The following is a 20,854-nucleotide window of genomic DNA, read 5'->3' on the forward strand; positions in this document are numbered from 1 at the left end:
AACAACCTAAAAGATATTTGAAAAATTTATGTAAGCTCTTCAAAACCCTCCAAAATCCTCCTTCAATACAATTTTTTAGTTCCCCCATTTTATGGAGTTTTTGGTGTTATAAATAAAATCAAACCCTCCAAAACCCTCCTACTCAAAATCTTTCTATTCTTTTTATCCAATCCTTCATATTTTTCAAAGTCACCTCATCTCTTCTCTTCCTAACTCGCAAACAAAGTCTTAAAGCACTGATTTAATTGGATACATATAAAAGAAATTAAAACTAATAATTTTTCTAAAACAAAATATTTCTCGTTATTTGTAAATTTTGCGATGAAAAATTATCCAATTACATTTGCCGTATCTTATTGTTGAATTGAGAAATATGTAAGAAATAAAATAGAATCTAAATAAAACATATTTGATCATATTTGTATCAAGATACACTTCAAGATATTAAGGTCATTCCAGTGGCGGTTTTACCATACGGCGACCTTGGGCAAGTGCCCAGGCTCTTAACCAAACTACTACTGTATATTTTGCAATCTATCCACCTACTTCTAATTTGTTCTCATTCTATAGTCCTTCTACCTACACACTACTATTAAAAATCTAGCATTCATTATTTCTCAATCTAACTTTTTAGCCTCAATGACATGTAAAGCGCAAACCAATTGTAAACCAATTGCCACCTTTTCATAGATTAACATAAACCACATAAAATTGTACCAGGTTGTTTAATTAGAAAAATGTGAACAAGATAACAATTATTTTATGAAAGTAACATAAATTTGATAAAATAGAAAAATTAGGAAATTCAATGTTTTGCTAGCCGACACAATTAAATAATAATTTTTACTTTTTGGTTTTATTTTTCTTTCTAAATTTTCATTCAGTCATCAAGTTTATTAATAGTTCCCACATGTAATTTTTTATGGTATATTATATCGTGCGGAAGATATTCAAGTCACTTGATGATATTGATATCATTCGAACATTTACCGCAAAGAAGTCTTAGAAAAGACACTTACCTCGTAATTTTATTTAACCCGCTATTGTAAAATTATATTTATCTCTTTTATTTTTAACTATATTTTTGTCGACAAAATGACAAATCTCTTTTATTTTGATTGATGGTTATTTATATATTATATACCATTTAATGGCTATTTATATATTATATACAATGTGAATTTGCGGTTTTTAAATTTTTGCCCAGGCTTTATAATTTTTCTAACCCCGCCACTGGGTCATTCCATGTTAGAATTTAGACCAAATATGAATACATGAACAGAAGGCTTCGAAGCCCAATAGATAGATAAGTCAGGCTTAAGATTCCAAATCAATATTACTTTGGTGAGGGTGTATTGCACCCCTTTCATAATACTAACATGGAAGTACACAAACTAGTAGAAAAATATTCAACAAGTAGTTATAAAGGATTCATTTCTAGCAAGATTATAATGATTATGTTTTAAGACCTAAAATATAAAAATGTTTTAGTTTCATTCTATTATTCACAATTCAATTTTTTTTATCGAATAGTGTGGCGGAGAGAACATAGAATCATATTCCATAGAGATTCCAACGTACTAATATTATCATCTGAATAATACTTAATTCTAGTATATTTTATTTTATTATTTAATTTATATCCTTCAAATGTGATTTGTAACATAGGATGGCATTTTTGCAAGCCCATAAATTACACGAGATTTTGTCTCATTACTCTACTCATATCTACTCATAGCTGAAATTCCAAGTTTTCATAATATTTAAAATACTCTTATCATTATTTACTTCACTCTAAAAAAAATAATACTATCTCTGTTCTTTTATACAAGACACAATTCACTTTTTAGATTCATTAAATAACTAATGTATTTGGTCAATTTATAGACTAGATACTTTAATTATTCAATAAATCTAAAAAATAGTTTGTCTCTTATATAAAGAACGGAGGTATTAATATTTAAAATATTACATAGTATATTTTAAAAAATTGATGGTTCATATTAGATAGACCTATAAAAAAACAAAGTTAATCATATCAAATTTTTAATAAATCAAGTATATTTTATAATTTTTTGTATTTTTGAAAAACTCGATACTTCAAATTAGATAGGCCAAAAAAAATGAAGTTAATACTATCGAATTTTTTTAAAAAATCTTGTAAAAACTCATTGATATTTGAAAAACATAGTAGTTCATATCGGATAGACCTATTAAAATAATGAAGTTAACACTACCAATTTTTTTTAAAATCAAGAAAACTCATAAGTTTTTTGAAAATTTTGATAAAAAACTCATAGATTCCCCCAAAAATAGGTAAAAATTCATAGATAACTAAAAAATTTGGTAGTTCAAATCCCTTAAAAATATAATTTTACACTATTTTTTAAGAAATCCGACAAAAACTCATAAATTTTTAAAAATTCGATAAAAACTTATGAAATTCTAAAAAAACTCAACCCATAAATCCCTTAAAAATCTAGTAAAAACTTGGAAATTTCTAAAAATTTTGAAAAAACATTTTTTTTAAAACATAAAAAATCATACAAAATATTATAGTAAAAGCACTGCAATTGAAGGAGAATGGATGTCGGCTTTAAATAGTGGGGATAGGGGTAGGACAAAATCACAAATTACACTTAAGAACAATGATGGGTCCATGCCCCATAAGTGTACTTCAATTTAGTTTTTTTTTTTTTTTAAAATTCTCATTGCACTCATCTGCCTTCTCATAGATCTGTGATGAAAATTCTAAAATATTCCTATATTTTGAATATACATATTCGAAGATATTTTTTTGAAAAAAAATGTGACTTTGCATATACATATTTGAAATCATCCTTTTTTGAAAAATGAATGACTTCGGAGATGCATATCCGAAATATTTTAATTTTTGGTGTTGGGATTTTTCATAAATAATCCATAATATTAGCCTAATAATCCAATAATCAATACAATTAAAATTAAGGTGCATGCATATCCGAAATAATCCAATATTTGTTAAAAAATTAAAATCAAGGTGAATCAATATAATTAATAGTATAATTAATTGTATTAATTAAAGCATATAATTAAATATATACTATTATAATCAAGATATAATAATAATATTAGTCAAATAAATATTTAAATCAACACATTATTTTTATATAAAATTAATTAAAGAAACAAAGTTAATATGAATTAAAAATTATAATGTTAATAGGAGAATATTTTTAACATGTAAATTTCATTAATTATAATGCATAATGTTGCAGTCATTTAAAAAATAATTACTTTTATAATTTGTGACAAATAAATTATTACAAAATTAAAATTTTATTTAATTTTTTTATTCCTTATTTATAACAATTTATATTTAAATTGTTCTTCATTAATAATAACTCATTTCAATTATATTATAACTATATTATAAATAGATATCTTTTTAAAATAAAATCAAAAGAAATATGAGATTTTGGTTAATTCGGATATGCATATCCGAATTAACCAACATTCTAATATTTTGTTGGGGTGAATTGGGATATGTATATCTGAATTAACCAAAATTCTAAATTTTTTTAAGATGTCTTCGAATATGCATATTCGAAGGGTATTTTAGAATTTTCAGTACAACGAGAATTTTTTTTTCTTTCTCAATATTTGTCACAATCTCATTTATGACATTTGCTCTTAAGACCACAAATTCAAACTTAAAACAATCATATTCTAAAGCAATTGAAACTTAAAATATGTTATATTAAGAGTTTTATTTTCGCAACTAATTAACTTCTTGAAGATATAGGAATTATAAAAAATTTAGAGTACATACATATTTATCCAACTTAACATTATGAAAGGAGAAAGAGTTGGAGGTGTTAAATAGTTTCAAAGGGGAAGGTTATGTTGGTATCAAATTTCGGAAGGAGAATAAATTGTACTACTTGATGAATATTTATTCTTCTTGTGAGTTTAATAAAAAAATAATTCTTTGGAGGAAGTTATTAGATTTAAAGGAGTTGTTCAATGATGGTGAGTGGATTATAGGTGGTGATTTTAATGCTATTAAAGATCGAAATGAAAGGAAGGGGAGGATGGAGGTAACAAATTTCAACGAATTGAACTATTTTGCGGATTTCATAGAGGAAAGTATGTTGGTAGATATCCCTTGCAAAGGAAAAAAGTTCACTTGGTATAGCGGATATGGGAAGTCGAGAAGTAGGATTGATAGATTCCTTGTTTCGGACAAGGTGGTGAATGAGTGGGGTGTTGTAGTTCAATTTGTGGGTGATAGAGATATTTCCGACTATTGTCCTATATGGATTGAAGTGGATAACAACAATTGGGGCCCTAAACCGTTCAAATTCAATAATGAATGGTTTTCTTTTAAATCTTTTGTCCCTTTTGTGGAAAGGGAATGGAAAGGATTAAAAGTGGAAGGAAGAATGGATTATGTGTTGAAAGAAAAGCTTCAACTCCTTAAAGGTAGGCTTAAATGGTGGAACAAAGAAGTTTTTGGTAGGATTGATTTGGAAATAGAGGAGGGAGTGAAGGAGATTAATTTGGGGGATTCGATGTTGGATTTGGAAGCGAAAGATATTCATCCCGACATTATAAAAAAGAGAAAGGAATGTTCAATCATTTCTTTGAAACTGATTCAGCTCTTATTGCATGGCCACAATCCAACCATCATCAGACAGTACTTAATCAATAAAAGTGTGTTCAATCATAGAGATGAGTCATAGAATTGAGTGTTTTCTCTTATTGCATATCTTGTCTTTCTAGGACTATCTTCATTTCCAATGATCAACTCTTCTGGATGTGAAGATTTGTACTTGAAGATCTTCTTGAATTGCGTTGCTTCTTATGAGCCATCATGAGCTTCTTCAGAATCTTTTTCCACTAGACGAGCTTCAGAAGTTGGATTAGATTTTGGACCACCATCTTCTGAACATCCACCTTATGAAGGTTTGGTAGCTTATGAACCACCAACTTTTAAAGTTTCTTCAGATACATGAATTTTAGCAAAACTTTTAACTAGCTTTGACATTTTATTGTCAGGCTCTTTGTCATCATATTTAATGTGTAGAAATTCTTCAACCATTTTGGTTTTAGAGTTATACAGTATGTATGCCTATAAGTGTTAAGAGTATCCTTAAAAGATACCCTTTTGAGCCTTAACATCAAATTTCTTTAGATAAACTTTATTGTTTAAGACGTAACATGTACATCCAAACTAATGAAAATAAGAAATACTTGCTCTTTTTCCTTTGAACAACTCATGTGAATTTTTGTTTAGAATAGGTCTAATATAGATCATGTTTTAAACATAACAAGTTGTGTTTACAGCTTCAGCCATCAAGCACTTAGGTAAATTATTTTCATGGATCATGGTTCTAGCCAATTCTGGTAAAGATCTGTTCTTTCTCTCTATAACTCCATTTTTTTTAGAGTTCTAGGAGAATAGAACTCATGGAGAATTCCATGTTTTTCACACAAGTTTTCAAATGGCTCATTTTCAAATTCTCCTCTATGATCACTTCTGAATTTTAAATTTTTTTATTCCTTCTCATTTTGTACTTGTATGCAGAAGATGCTAAACACATCATGTGACGCATCTTTAATTTTAAGGAATGTAACCCAAGTCCACCTGCTATAGTCATTAACTATGACTAATCCATATTTCTTCTTATTGATTGATGCAATACCCAAGTCCATCTGGACCAAATAAATTAATGTCAGCTAGTTCTAAAGGTCTAGAGATAGAGACAATGTTCTTTGTTTTAAAAGAGGTTTTATTATTGTTCCATACTTGACATGCTCCACAAAGAGCATATGAGTTATGATTAAATTATGGAAACTCTTTGACAAGTTTTAACTTGCTAAAGATTAATCTCCAGTTAGCATGACCTAAACTTCTGTGCCAGATCCCCTTTTTATCATTCATCGACAAAAGACAAAGTACCTTCTGATCAGCCAATTTAGAGAAATTAATTTTATAAACATTGTATTTTCTCTTACCTTTGAACACTATGGACTTATCAGATTCATTCATGACTATACAGTTGTATTTATTAAACGCTACTTCATAACCACTGTCACAAAATTGACTAATGCATAGTAGATTATGTTTTAGTCCATCTACTAACCAAACATTATTAATTGAAATATAAGAATTACCAATAGTACATTTATCAATGATCCTCCCTTTCTAGTTTCCTCCAAACCCCATATTTCCTCCCTCTTTTAGAGTTGGGGTTTGGAACATATGCCTTTCTTCTGTCATATGTCGTGAGCACCCACTGTCTAAGTATCATGACTGCTTCTTTGCTTCTACCTTGAAGCACATCTGATGCAAAGACAATTTCAAATTTAGGTACCCATAATCTTATGGGTTCTTTGGGGTTAGTTTTGAAATACTTCTTCTTATTTTGTACCTTAGCTCTTATGTAATAAGGCTTGGGATCATTCAAGACTATTGGTTTAAAATTTTTGGATTCTGAATCAATCTTAGCCTTTGGTTGTGAACCCTTTAGAACCTTAGACTCTAATGTCTTAAGTTCTAGTTTGTTCAAAACTTTTGACTTTGAAGCCTTTGGTTATGGTTTCTTTAGAACCTTTGACTTTGAAGTACTAGGTTATGAAGTGTTCAAAATTTTGGACTCTATAGCCTTTGGTTTTGACAAGTTCATAACTTTTGCTTTGTGAGTAGCTGGTACAAAATGATAATATAGCCTTTTCTGATTAAATCTTGAGTATGAAGGTTCATTTGGTTTAACCATAGTTCTTAATCTTGGATTGATAGTTTTTGTGAATAACCAATGCCTTCTTCTTTGCTCATGCCTACACAATAAATCATGGATGCAAGTTCTGTTATGTCAAATCCATTTATAACAAATTCCTAAAAAGCAAGTTCACGCTCATCTAGAGTTTTATCATACACCTTTTTTACTTCAATAGTAAGACTTATTTCAAAAACTTTATTTTTTTTCTTGAAAATATTTTAATTCATTTGACCATAGTTCATATTGCTCTTTCAAAATTTTGATGTGTTTAGATTTTTCTTGACACCGACCCATAAGGTTCTGAATAAGATTAATTAAATTAGAACGAGAAAGTTTAGAAAACAGCTCATCTTCTTCTTCAAAATCGGTACCAGAATATGAGTCATATTATGTGTCTGAAGATGTTAGATCCATCAGAGCTAAGTTGGCTTCTTCCTCATCTTTATCATATTCTTCTTCTTTGTCAATTTCATCTCATGTTGCCATGAGACTCTTCTTGATAAGCAATCCTTTTGGTAGCTTTCTTTGACTTGTCCTTTTGCAACTCTGGACCGTCAGCAATAATATGGCCATGCTTCTTACAGTTGAAGCATCCCTTCTTGTCATCTTTCTTGTCTCTGGAACTAGATCCTCCAAAGCCAATGCTTCTTCCTAAGCGTCTTATGTTCTTCTAAGCCAGATACTAAAATCTCTTGATTAAAAATTCCATCTCTTCATCATGTGATCCTTCTTCAGAACTTCCTACAGAAGCTGCTTCTTCCGATTCTCAAACTTGGGAAGACTTGGCAGATTGACCAACAGATCTCAAGGCAAGAGACTTGAGCTTCTTTGCAAGCTCATCTCCTATGAGTTCCATCTCATGACTTTGGATATTGATTATCAAGATTTCAAGACTTATTTTGTTCAACTCTTTAGCCTCTTGGATGCGTGTCACCTTTGGTCAATATTTGCCAGGAAGACTCCTAAGAATATTCTCGACATGAGCAGAAGTTGTATAGCTTTTGTCCAGAACTTAAATTCTAGAAACTAGAACTTGAAACCTTGAAAACATGGTTTCAATATTCTCATCTTCCTTCATTCTGAACAGTTCATACTGTTGACCCAAAAGATTAGCTTTTGCCTCCTTTACTTGCTAATTATGTTCATAGGTAGCACATAGGGATTCAAAGATGATTTTAACAGTAGATTTTTCAATTATTTTGATGTACGAAGAGAGAGGTAAAACATCTACCAGAATTCCATGCACTCTGTGATGTTTTGTATAAATCTTCTTTTGTGTAGGTGTAAGAGTTTTCTGTCAATAATCATTCCTACTCCATCAACTAGAATAGTAATGCCATCTTCAAGAATGTCCCACAAACCCATCATCAACGTCTATGATATGAGTATACATCTTACTTTTTCACCATTCAAACTCTGTAGAATATTCACTGAAGGTAGGAGGTTTAGAAATATAATTGTTCTTCTCATAGTTATTATAATCATGATGCACAACATGATGACTACTAACACCATATTCATCATCACCAAACGTGTTTTTCTCTCGGACCTTACGCTGATGACAATTGAAGGTGAGAAAAACACAAGAAGGGGGTTGAATTGTGATAGCTATATATTTATTTGTAAAATTCACTTATCGTATTCTGAACACAATGTCTAAAATCTAATACAAAGGTGGTTTTTGCACCGGATAAAATAAGTTCAGAGTTAGAGAGTTAAGGAAAGAGAGATACAAGCAATTTATCTTGGTTCCTCCCATAAAACATGAGTAGTCCAGTCTGCTTGCACTTCCAAGGAATTTCACTATAATCACAACTGATTACAAATGCTCAAGAACACAAGCAAGAGACTTCAAATGCTCAAGCACACAAGTAAGAGACTTCTAATGCTCAAGCACACAAGCAAGAGACTTCTGACAATCTAACTCACAACTAAGAGATTTTTCGAGTATTACACTTGATATACAATCATAGGAATAAAAAGAATACAGCACAAACGACTCTTAAGACTTGAGAATGTCTAAGATATACAAATGTTAAGAAACTCTAAGTAAAACTTGTGCTTATGATTTGACAGAGTAACAACTCTTTTTGTTATCAAAGGATCATTATTTTTCTTTAAGTCTTCAGCTCCTTATATAGAGAAACAAATGATTCTTGGAGGAACTTGATCAAAGACGTTGAAATGTTAATTGATGTTAAGTTTGTGAATTTATGATTAACATCAATTTTGGTAAAACATGTTTCACAACAAGATGAAGAGGAAGATGTCTCTACATTTTGATTAGACATCATTGCAAGATCTGTTTTACTTCTGGAAGACATTTTATTATTAGATCTTTGAAGATTCAACTATAATATCTGACGGCCCAAGAAGGATTGTTTTAAGAACACCTGTCTCTGTTCCAACTATACCCTTGTGTCATAAAAGGATGTTTGGCATTTAAGGGAACTTATGATATGTTCCTAATTTTATGCAGAAGATTCTGCAGATATTGTGCAACAGTCCAGATTGGATCTGTTGCATGTTTTAAGCCTAAGCTCATGCTTACCAAAGGCTATTTAAAGAGGACGTTGCTAAACCTAATTAACAAGAGTGAGAGCTACGCTTGAGATTATTGAATTTAGGGTTTTTAGTTGTTCTTTGTTATTATTTGTGAGCCACTTTTTATCTCTTTTATATTAGAGGTGGACTGTGTATTTGAGTTGTAATTGTTAATCACTCATGAGCTGTTAAGCAAGAGTGGATTATGTGTTTTGGAAGAGTGTCTTATGTTCATTGTTAAATGTTATTATCACTATTGTGTGATTTAAATGAAGTGAGAGGGGTCTCATATCTAGAAGAGTCTTAGATAGAAATAGTACAGGTAGTGATTAGGGGTGAAGGCTGTAAACCTGAGGTTGTTTAATGAGGACTTCAAACTAATACTATTATAGTGGATTTCCTTTCTGGATTGGAAGCTCCTATATGTAGGTGAAGTTGCACCGAACTGGGTTAACAATTATCTATGTTATTTACTTTTGACCATTTACTTTATCATCATAATTGTTTGTGTTGTGACAATGTCTTGATTTTGGTGTCGTGACATTGTGTACAACATCTTATACCAGAACGTACTAGAATTTCACTTGATATAGTTAATGTCTTGCAAAGGACATTTGAAACTTCTTTGCTTAAAAAGGAATTATATGTTTCATCCCTGTTGTTTGTGCATATTTTTGTTTGGTTCTGCACGTGATCAGAAGAAGACAAAATGATCTCTGAGTCTAACAGTGACCTTTTAGAGTCTTCTTGATCCTAGCGTTGACCAACTTCAGAGTCCAAGTATTCGGAGTCTGAATCTCAGAGGTTGACTTTCTTCAAACTCTGATCTTCAGAAATTGACCTCCTTCAAAATTTAAGTCTTTAGATTTTGATCTTTTTACACTTTCAAATTCAACAAAACACCTCATTATATCCTTCATATTCCCCATCATATGAAAGATATGATTACTAAAACCAACTTTATTAAGACCAACACGATATCTAATTGATTGAGAACAATGTCAATAATAAACTTTCAACTTATTAAGAGCTATGCTATGTGGACATGGTTATTCCAACACCATATATATTTTGCAAGGCAAATTTGATGTTGCACATACATAAAAGCAATCATCATAACTCATATATCAATAATTTGCTTTGTACATGTCTTTATGTGAGTGATCACTGTCACAAAAGGAACAGTTAAACAGGTTCCTGACGGCAAGAAAAGCTCGCTCTCAAATGCAAGTCAATCCAGCTGTAGGATATTTAGCAAATATAATGGCACTATCAAATGCAAAGAGAATCAGTTTGATTAATTTAAGAGGTTTAGTTTGAGACACGAAGGTGGATTAGAATATACAAACTCAATATTAATGATGGAAAACGAAACATTATACTACGTGTCCCTTTTTGACAGTGGAAAATGATTACCGAAATTGACACTCGAATATTTAATAATAGACACTTGTAACACTATTTACTAAAATTGTGATTGCTAGCCATATGGTCCTCGTGGAAATTCATTGACAAATGATATGGCCCATGCAATCACGTACTTACGTAGTCCAACAAACCCTACCTCCCTTTGATCCTAAATATATGTAAATTAGGGGCAACTCAAAACCATAGTTGGTCATCTGACGAAAGAAGAAAACCTTGCGCGAGTATATTGACCATTTCACAAAAATAATAGTAGTCGTGGAAGGAACGGATGATGAGTTGAAGTGTCGGATGTTTAAAATTGCATATCTGAGAAAAATTGGGGATTGATGAAGCTTGTAGAACTGGATGTTTATAAATTATGAAGAAAAACTAATGGTGGAAGAAGAGGCCGAAGAAGAAGAAGAGAGAGGCAGAAAGAGATAAGGGTCATTGTAGAGAAGAAGTGGAACGCTGACCCTAGTCTAGATTTAACGCCTAAATTTTCTTGAATACTTCAAGGAAAAAAATTGTTAGAGGAGTTTTTCACTATAGAGCATTGATACATAGTGTAAGACTAGACATCTTTGTGAGAGACACGCCACTTCTTCACCCAAAACCTTAAGGTGATAGGTGAGTTGTTCTCTCACTTATAAGTGTTCAAGTCATCATATTTTTATCCAATGTGAGACTATTTCTCCGCTTACTCACACTTGCATTATTATTCTAACAAAAATATTGAGAGAATGTGTGAATAATTAGTTCAAGTAAACTAAGATCAGAAATGCCTACCCGATCAAAGAATCTTCCAAGACAGACAAGTCCAAAGAGTGTTATTTCCACAAGAGTCACGACCACAACATAAATGATTGCATCCATCTGAAGGATGCAATAGAAGAATTAATTAAAAAGGGAAGACTTTTTTTTTCAATAGGCAATGGATTAAAAACGGGAGTAAAAGGGATACTCCGCCCAAGATACAAGAGAAAAACTCCTACGTCTTAAAGGGAAGACTTGCTTATTACTTTCGAGCTGGAGGTCGAAGCAATAAGTGATGACCTAGGAGCTAAGAAGATTCACCAAAGAAGAAACATTCTCCCGTAGAGGAAAATATCTCTTTTAGAATTCCACACAAAATATCTCTTTCAAAATTAATTTAAGATTTATTTAGTTTTCTCTCTCATTATCTCCTCTCAAAGTCATTCCTCCATTTTTCTTCAAACTCCCGATCTAAACATTAAAGATATTAGATTAGTCAAGAGATCTCTTTTATAATTTTTCAATTCCAATATGATGTTATTGTTTTGTGTGAAGGCTTATCCATCCTCCACCACCACACCAAGGGATTCCTTTATCTAAAATAGTATATAATTTCTTCTTCTCATGATACTTCCTATGAGTTTTGCTTAATTTTCTCAATATGCATGAGAGCAACATTCACTTCTATAAACACTCTTATTCTAGACTGTCCAGCTAGCATGTTTGGAAATTAGGATTGAATGGATTGGCATAGAGGAGATAGTGGATCAAGTTTTTTAAGCAGGCCACTTAACTCGGTTTTGCATCTTGGCTAGAAAGAAGTTTAAGGCAAAAAAAAATTTCTTTTTCTTTTGGATTGATATTTTGTTCTAAGTGAGTTGTTGGTAGTGAAGAATATAGTTGAGAAAGTCAAATTTCAAACTTGAGATTTGGTGGTTAGTTAAGGTCAAGGAAGATCTTGATTTTCATCGGTTGGATTGGGAAGCCAATCTCAACCTTGGTGTAAATAGTCAATCTTGTGTTTTGTTTTTTTTTCTATTCGAATTTTTGTTGCGCTATAGTGCGAGTATCTCTTATACTCTTTTTGTTTGATAAAATTTTCTTAGACTTATAAAAAATAATTCTCTGGCAAGTTCTCTTATTTTGTTTTCTTTTTAATTATTTTTAAGTTGTTGATTTATAAGTGATATTTATTTACGCTAATATATTATAAAAATATTTTTTTTTTAAAATGACAGCTAAGAATTAAACTATGAATCAACATTTTATTTTCAACTCAACTAACCCGTTCATATTAGTTGAACCACCTCACTCACCCATCATATTTTGTATGAACTATGATGTAACGAGTCGATCTATCTTACCTACTCTACTCTTGTTTAAATAATATATAACTTTTGCTCACAAAAATATCCATGCAACACTTATAATAAATAATAAAAGCAATACTAAGCATTTTTCCCATGATAAAAACATTTCCTTAAAAAAAACTAGTATGGTCACTAGATTTGTTTTAAATCCCATATTATTAATTGAGCCATCATCACAAACCAAAGAAAATTAAACTTCATATATAAAATAGGCAAAGTAGCCAAAAATTACACACAAACACACTTCTAGCAAATTCCCTATCGAAAAATCTCTAGAAAGAAAAACAAAACCATTCATAGCTAGGTATACATCAATTAACTTCCCTCTCATACATTATTTTATGAAAAGTAAAAACAAAAAGAAAGAAAATGGAAAATTCATGTGGCTCTAACAAGTGGTGAATGAGGAGAGATGCTTATGTGATTATGAGGTGACAAAACATTCTCATCAAACCTTCTTGAAGTGAAACTAAGCCTTAAATTTGGTTGCCAACGTTTGACTTGTTCAACTTTCTTCTTTGTTTCCTTCCCTATAAACACTCTTATTCTTTTCAATGCAACTTCCACGGTTTCATCATCAATATTAGCAAAACAAACCCTAAACCAACCAACCTCAGAGCAATTAAAAGAAGACCCCGGTGACACATTAAGCTTAACCTCATTGATAATCACATGCCAAAGCTTCAACTCTTCTTCTATTGTTTCCTCCTTAAGCAAACTCTTCAAGTTCATCCAACAGAATAGTCCCGCATTACTTGGAAATCGACTGATGTTAACCTCTTCGAGTCCCTTTGTAAATTTCTCATGCCTTTTCGACAACCTTCTCGAACTCTCCAAGAGAAATTTTTCAACAAATTTTTCATCACAAAGCATTGAAGCAAGCATGTGTTGAGTTTGAGACGAAACTAATCCGAAACTCGACATTTTCCTTCCGCAACTCACAACTTGATCATTGTACGAATAAACTATCCCAACCCTAAAACCCGGAAACCCTAAATCCTTTGATAAGCTATAAATAATGTGAATGAGATCAAGGTTGCACTTCATTTCTTGTATGACTTCACTAACACTTACATAGGTTGGTGAAGTGAAAACCGTGGCTGCATAGATTTCATCACAAACCAAATGGATTGTTTTCTCATTGATGAAAGTAACAATGCTCTTTAGGGTTTCTTTGTCTAGGGTTGTGCCTAAAGGGTTGGAAGGGTTTGTTATGATCAAACCTTTCACATTGATGTTGTTTTCTTTTGCTTTGTTGTATGCTACTTCAAGTGCTTCTCTTGTTATCTTGAAATTGTTGGAGCTATCACAATGGACAGGAATTAATTGAACCTTAGTTCTCCAACATAAGTCACGAACGAATCTGTAGGAAAATATGTGTTAGATTCATTACAATCACTAACTTAGGAAAATTTCAAATTATTCATAATAAAAAAAATATTTTAATAAATTTTAGTATGATATATTCAAATAATTCGAAATAGAACTCAAGTATATTAAAATCATTTTAAATAAGAGAGAATATTTTAACTCAATTATAACTCAACTAATATGTGTTAATTAAGTTTAATATATGACAATAATATTTATTTATATTTATGTATTAATGTAAATATGTTTTTCGTATTTATAAATTAACAATTTTGAAAAAAGTATATTAAAAATAAACCTAATTATTTTTAATAAACTTTAATAAAATACTTTTTAAATATTAAAAAAAAATATTTTTATACTAAAAATAAGAAGGATTTTAAATTATTTTTGAAAAATCCATATTAAACAAATTCCTATCTTTAACATTACTAATTATTTCATTTTCTCTTTTAATACAAAGTGACCCTACACATAAAGTTGTTTATGGTTTTGAGTGTAAACCATACTCTCTCATATATCACTTTCACACCTTTATGATATATTCCTATCTTACGATTCTTTAAAAGTCAAGCTTTTCACTTTCTCTATATTCTCTCTCTATCTCTCTCTATCTCCTACATATATTTTTTCTTAATATAATTTTGTTTTTGAAATTAAGGTCAATGGTTAATCAATTACTACTTAGCTAAGAGTCTTCAAGTAACTATTTTTGGAGCAAACACACACTTCTTGACTAATCACACTATTGGAAACCTAATTATAATTAAATATTCTTCTTTTTATAAAGTAAGAGTAATTCTTTTTAGATTCATGAGTTTGACCTAACTTACCATGTCGTGTTTGAACTTTTGTGTTCATTTTATATTCTATTGGATCATTGATATTAACATATAAAAAATGTGGAGAATCATAATGAGAAACCATAAGGTGACACCTCACTTAGATAGAAAACAACAATATTTTATTTTATTTTTATATAAGGAGAGGTAAACAAAATTAACTTCCTAGTTTACTTGAAGACAAACATGAATTAATATAATACAACTAAAAATTAAGAAGAATGTGATTTATAACGAATCTACAATATATTAGTGTTTTATATGTTAGCTACACATGCATTAATTTGAATGATATGGAAATTTCATGCATGTAGGAACTCTCCTCAAGTCTCATAAAAAGTTAACTTATAAGAATAAACATGTTCAAAAACATTAACAATATTTAATATGTATAAATTTAAACATATGTAAGATTCTAATATAGCATAAAAAACATGTTTTTCACAATTTGTTTTCAAATCATTATCAATTTCGTTTGTTTCGTCTATTTTTTTAGAGGATGGAATCAAAATTCCTAAACGACCTCCTCAATTTTATTCATCCCGCTCTAATTTTTTTCGGTTTTTGAATGACCCGATCTATCTTTTCTCAGCTTTTGAATGACGTAGATTTAAACAGCAGAGAGAGAGTATGATTTTTTGCCATACCTTTAAATTTTGAGTGACATGGATTACTTCGCATCATCTATTTTATGGAAATGAATTTTCTACCGTCAAATAGTGACTGCAGGTGAATCTCATTCGTTCACCTAAATTTTTAAATTTTAATTTATTTATAAGTATTAAATCTGTAGCAGTCAATATTAATCAAATGGTTCACAATAAATTAATAAGTTGATTGCGTAATTCCATTATTTTCCAACTGCATAGATTCATGATCCTTACTTTATTCACCCGTTAGTCACCCCGCTATCCATCTAATATTTTTGTTTTAAATTTTGGTGAGCAGACTTAAAAAAGACATACATGTAACCTTGCTATTCCTACTGTGTAATCATTTTTTTAAAAATATATAGATAACTCTAATCTTTAAGATTATAAAAAGAATGGCAAAATCTCAATTTAATACTTTAAGACAAAACATAGTAGCTATAAATACAACTTTTCCTATACCTGTTTTTTCTTTTCCATTTTAGAACATTTGATAGGTGAGTAAAATAGATACATACATATATACAATGAATATCACACAAATAATGAAAAGAGAGAAAGGTACATACCCTGGATAGTAAGGAGTAGGAACTAGAAAAGCATCTCCTGGATCTGCCAAGCAAAACATTATCATTTCATTTGCTCCTGTTGCCCCTCCACTCATCAATATTCGGTTTGGATCAAATCTTACTCTTCCACCTCTCACTTTTGACATAAATTTTGCCATAGCCTAAAAACCATATAACAAAATTATTAATAATAAATTTAGTATAATCAATATACAAAAATATGCTTAAATAATATTATTGAAAAAAATGGTTTTACTTACACTTGTAAACTCTGGCAACCCATGATAGTCTTGAAAATTTGCAATATCTCTGAATTTATTCACTCCTTCAAGAGTGCATATTGAAGCCTTGGGATTATTCTTTATCCATTCTTCAATCAGATCAAAACAAAGCTGAAAATATAAACAAAATAATTAATTAATTAATTAATTAATTAATTAATTAAATTAAAAATAATAATAATAATAATAATGAACTATGAGGGTTTGTAATATATAATATATTTATTCCATATATATATATCTACCTGATTTTCAGCAAGACCCATTTGGATTACACCATGAGGGTTTTTTGTGGGATGAAATGGATTTCTCTCATAAGCTTTCCATCCATGAAAGTATGGAGAATTTTCTCCATGTTGATCATTGGTTGCAATCTTGGACAAAAGTTGATAACTCTCACTTCCCATGTTTAGTACTTTTCTTGAAGGAATAAAATATAATTAAGGTCACTCTAATTTGAGCTAGTTGCAATAAGGTGGATTAATAAGCATAAGCTACCTTTCTTAGAATAACAAGTGTGTGGAAAATGAGAGAGAATGTTGGGTAATTTATAGAGATATGCCAAGTTGAACAAGTCAATTTCCAACTTCAAAACCAAAAAGAGGTTGAAAAAAAAATTAATTAAAAAATAATATATATAAAATTTATTATGAGTTGAAAATTGAAATTAGTGGATATATATGTATGTATGTCGGTCAATGCAACAAATTTCTTGCGTGTATTTTCATAATTTATATAACTTGTCACATGTGGAAAGAGAGGCATGTGTAAGTGCTTAAGAGAAAAATAAAGGATTTTCATTTATGCAAACTTGCTTAGGTTGCACTTATGTTAGGTATTTGTTTTTTCAATGAGGAAAATTAGTTAACATGAAATATATTAAAGGATTTGTTGTGCCGCAAAAATGTTGCTTTAGGAAATTCATGCTCTTATAGAGTCCAATGCACTTAAAAAACAGCTAGAACATATCCAATATTATAGGTATATGATATATCTTATGACTTATTATGAGCTTGATTGATATCCAATATATAGTAATTATTTACATATATCATTATATACTTTAGTATTATTTTAGTTAAGATGGAAACAATTGAGAAAACCATGCATGCAAAACATATGATTGAATGATTAGTTGATAAAGAAGCAAACATTTCTCTTATCTAAAAAAAAATGACCTTTTAATTTAAAAAAGTTTAAAATATGTATCATAGATAACCGGAAGATGTGACTAAATGAGATTAATAATACAATTCTTTTTAATGTTAGAATTAAATTTTAATTTTTTAGTCTAAAAATGTTTAAATTAATTTATTAATATTAAATAAAATATTTTATCACTAATTCACGAAGATTTGAATGAGATGGTAAGGATTCCTTTTAGCTTAATCAAAGTCTTCGAATTTGAACTCAGTCCTTTGCATACAGCAATGTTAAGTCTCTTAAGAGAGAGCTTTGTCGCCTAATAATCGAATGAGAAATATCTGGTGTCCCAGAAAAAACCTAGAGAAAAAATAAACAATATAAAAACAACCAAAACAATACAAGAATTTAAAAAGCGAACAACACCAACAAAAAAAATCACCACGCCACAATGAGTAACTAGCACTTTCACTACTACAAATTGTTGGGGGCAACTTTGAGGGAGTCAACAAGGGAGCATATTACACTTTAAGGTGATAGGTATATGGGTTCTCTCACTTATAAAGTGTTCATTCTCCCCTTTTCTAACCAATGTGAAATTTCTTCCTCACACTTGATTCACAACACTCCCCCTCAAATGTGAGTTTACAATGCGCCCATAATGCTCCCCCTCAAGTGAAAGCTCTCTCTTCCACATTCACTTGTATCTGTTGACTTTCTTCAACTACAAGTAAATCGGTCCCTATCTCGAAACCAAAGGCTCATGATACCACTGTTGGGAGAAATTTCGAGTGGGTCAACGAGGGAGCATATTACACTTCGGGACACACTTTGTGTGAGACACACCACTTGTCCACCTAAAACCTTAAAGTGATAGGTGTGTGGATTCTCTCACTTATAAAGTGTTCATTATTCCTTTTTCTAACCAATGTGGGACTTCTTCCTCACACTTGATTCTCAACACAAATAACTTCATTTCACTTTAGATGTAAAAGGGATATAACCTCGGTTACACAAGCGAGATAACGAATGACGTCATAAAAACTCTCCACTTTACCCCCACAATTTCATAATAACCGAGGATTTAATTGAAATGGTCATGAGTTCGATCCCCAACAACAGCATATTTATATTTTCAAAACTATTGTCACATACCTCTTGCTTTTTGTCAAAAACCGAGAAAAAAAATATTTTTTTAAAAAATACAAATTACCTTATTTACACTAAATATTAAATATATTATTTATACAAAATAATTAAATTACACATAATATTAAATTCAAAGTTTCTAATGTTAAATTGTTTTGCTTTCAATCTACAAGTACAAATTTTTGACAAATCTAATTCATCATCATCACTTTGAATAAATCTAAATTTACCCAATGTTTTTCAAGCTCAATGGTTTGCAAGCTTCCAATTTATGATATAACATAAAAAAATATTAGATACATAACATAAAATTCAAGTAAAAAGATAAGATATTATGTAAGAATACGAACTTTGGAACAAATTTTTCTTTTGCACTTGCAATTCATCCTAGAGATCTACTACAAGCTTTTATTATTAATGTTTTCATTGTATTCATAGCAGACGCTTTCATTATCAATGCTTGAGTTTCACAAGATAGCATTCAAGATATATAGTGGTGGTGTTCGCGTTCTTATTGGATGTATAGGATTTTTTTTGGATTGATGGGTTGGCAATATTATGGGCATTGTTACTTTATGAACGTAAAGTATAGATTCGTTGTTGGTTAACGGAGTAACTATACCCCAGTTCTTTTGTAAAGTTGATGGGAAAAGTTATTTTATTTTTAGTTAAAAAAAATAAAATAGAGACCTTCCCCCAATTTTATATAAAAATCGAGGTAATAAATTACTTGCAGAAAAAATGGTGAATGGTAAAAATTGAAAGTAACATCTAATGTTTTTTTTCAAATTTTTAGCATTCACCACTTTCTTTGTGTGCTGCAATATTGAATAAATTTATCAATGTTGACAACCAAGGAAAGAAATAAATTATGAAATGTTTTCTTTAATTGATAATGTGGGAAGGTTATCCTAAAATATAACAATGACCTTGCAAGAGAGGTGGAAACGTCATTATGTGAGATGGATTGCAAGAGTTGAAAAATGTTTTGTTCAAGGTTAGTATTAGAAGAACAACATACAACACAAAACCTTGAAGAATTTTTCATTTTTGCAATTCATCCCAAAGAATGATGTATACGAGTTTAGAGCAGTTAGGTTTAAGGTAAAACTTAATTAACAAGTGTTTTTATAGTAAAATATGACTATTTAATCTCTCAGTTGTTAAAGAAAGACACCATTTTTAAAGAAATAAAAAATTAAACTGATTTTTGCTGAGATTTAAAGAATGTTATTAATTACTTTTGCCCTCGATTATATTCAAAATTCAAGGGAATATATGGTATTTTTTTATAAAAAAATAAATCATGGCGCGTCCTTGAACTATACATCGATTTTTTGTTGGGTGAGGTGAAAGAGTTGTTATAAAGTGTATTATTCGTAGTAGTGTTTGCTCAACAAAACATCATAATCACAAAACCACACAACAGGAAAGAACATACTTCAAGCTGTTAATGGGTAAAGTACAATATGAGATTTTTCTGCCTTTCATACTAGGAATAAGAGTAACTAAAAGACTTGACAAGATACCACTTCCAAGATAGAAAGATGCGTTGATCGAACAAAACTTCCACATTTACTATATTTCTAGAAAATAAGGCATCATTATGGGGTTTTCATAAAGACTAGATCACCGCATGCAGATCAAACCCAAACTAGATTTATACATGCAACGGATCTAAAATCAAAGACATTAACTTAGGTAACACTAAAGAGAAGATAAAGCAACCAAGATTCTTGTACAATGAGTATTTTTCAACCTCACAAGTCAAAAAGAGATGAGAAGTCAACTCCTTCCTCGGAGAACATAAAATACAAGAACAGACAATCGAATGCAAGATTACTCAACACTTGAATAAATTTATCCTAGTAGGGATCTTATCTTGTAGTAATTTCTAGTTGAAGACCAACACTTTAGACAAAGCAAGGCTCTCCCAAACAAGAGGCAATGAGTGAGTAGGAATATAAGTAGAGGAACTACAGGGAAAATTGGTAGAAAGCATGAGAGA

The 20,854-nt window shown here is 30.3% G+C and overlaps 2 protein-coding genes across 2 annotated transcripts; one reads left to right on the plus strand and one right to left on the minus strand.

Moving 5' to 3' along the window:
• The first annotated feature begins 3,926 nt into the window (after positions 1-3,926).
• Positions 3,927-4,724, plus strand: LOC131627438 (uncharacterized). Its single transcript, XM_058898298.1, has one exon. The coding sequence runs from the start codon at positions 3,927-3,929 to the stop codon at positions 4,722-4,724; it is 798 nt and encodes a 265-aa protein (XP_058754281.1).
• Positions 4,725-13,019: 8,295 nt separating this feature from the next.
• On the minus strand, positions 13,020-17,057 carry LOC131627452 (1-aminocyclopropane-1-carboxylate synthase 1-like). The gene is made up of 4 exons (XM_058898307.1): positions 16,800-17,057; positions 16,534-16,665; positions 16,274-16,434; positions 13,020-14,204 (listed from the first exon to the last, which is right to left on the minus strand). The coding sequence occupies exons 1-4, from the start codon at positions 16,959-16,961 to the stop codon at positions 13,220-13,222; spliced, it is 1,440 nt and encodes a 479-aa protein (XP_058754290.1). The 5' UTR covers positions 16,962-17,057; the 3' UTR covers positions 13,020-13,219.
• Between the last annotated feature and the right edge of the window lie 3,797 nt (positions 17,058-20,854).

Source organism: Vicia villosa, unplaced genomic scaffold (genome assembly GCF_029867415.1).
Source record: "Vicia villosa cultivar HV-30 ecotype Madison, WI unplaced genomic scaffold, Vvil1.0 ctg.000364F_1_1, whole genome shotgun sequence".
Classification (NCBI taxonomy): Eukaryota; Viridiplantae; Streptophyta; class Magnoliopsida; order Fabales; family Fabaceae; genus Vicia; species Vicia villosa.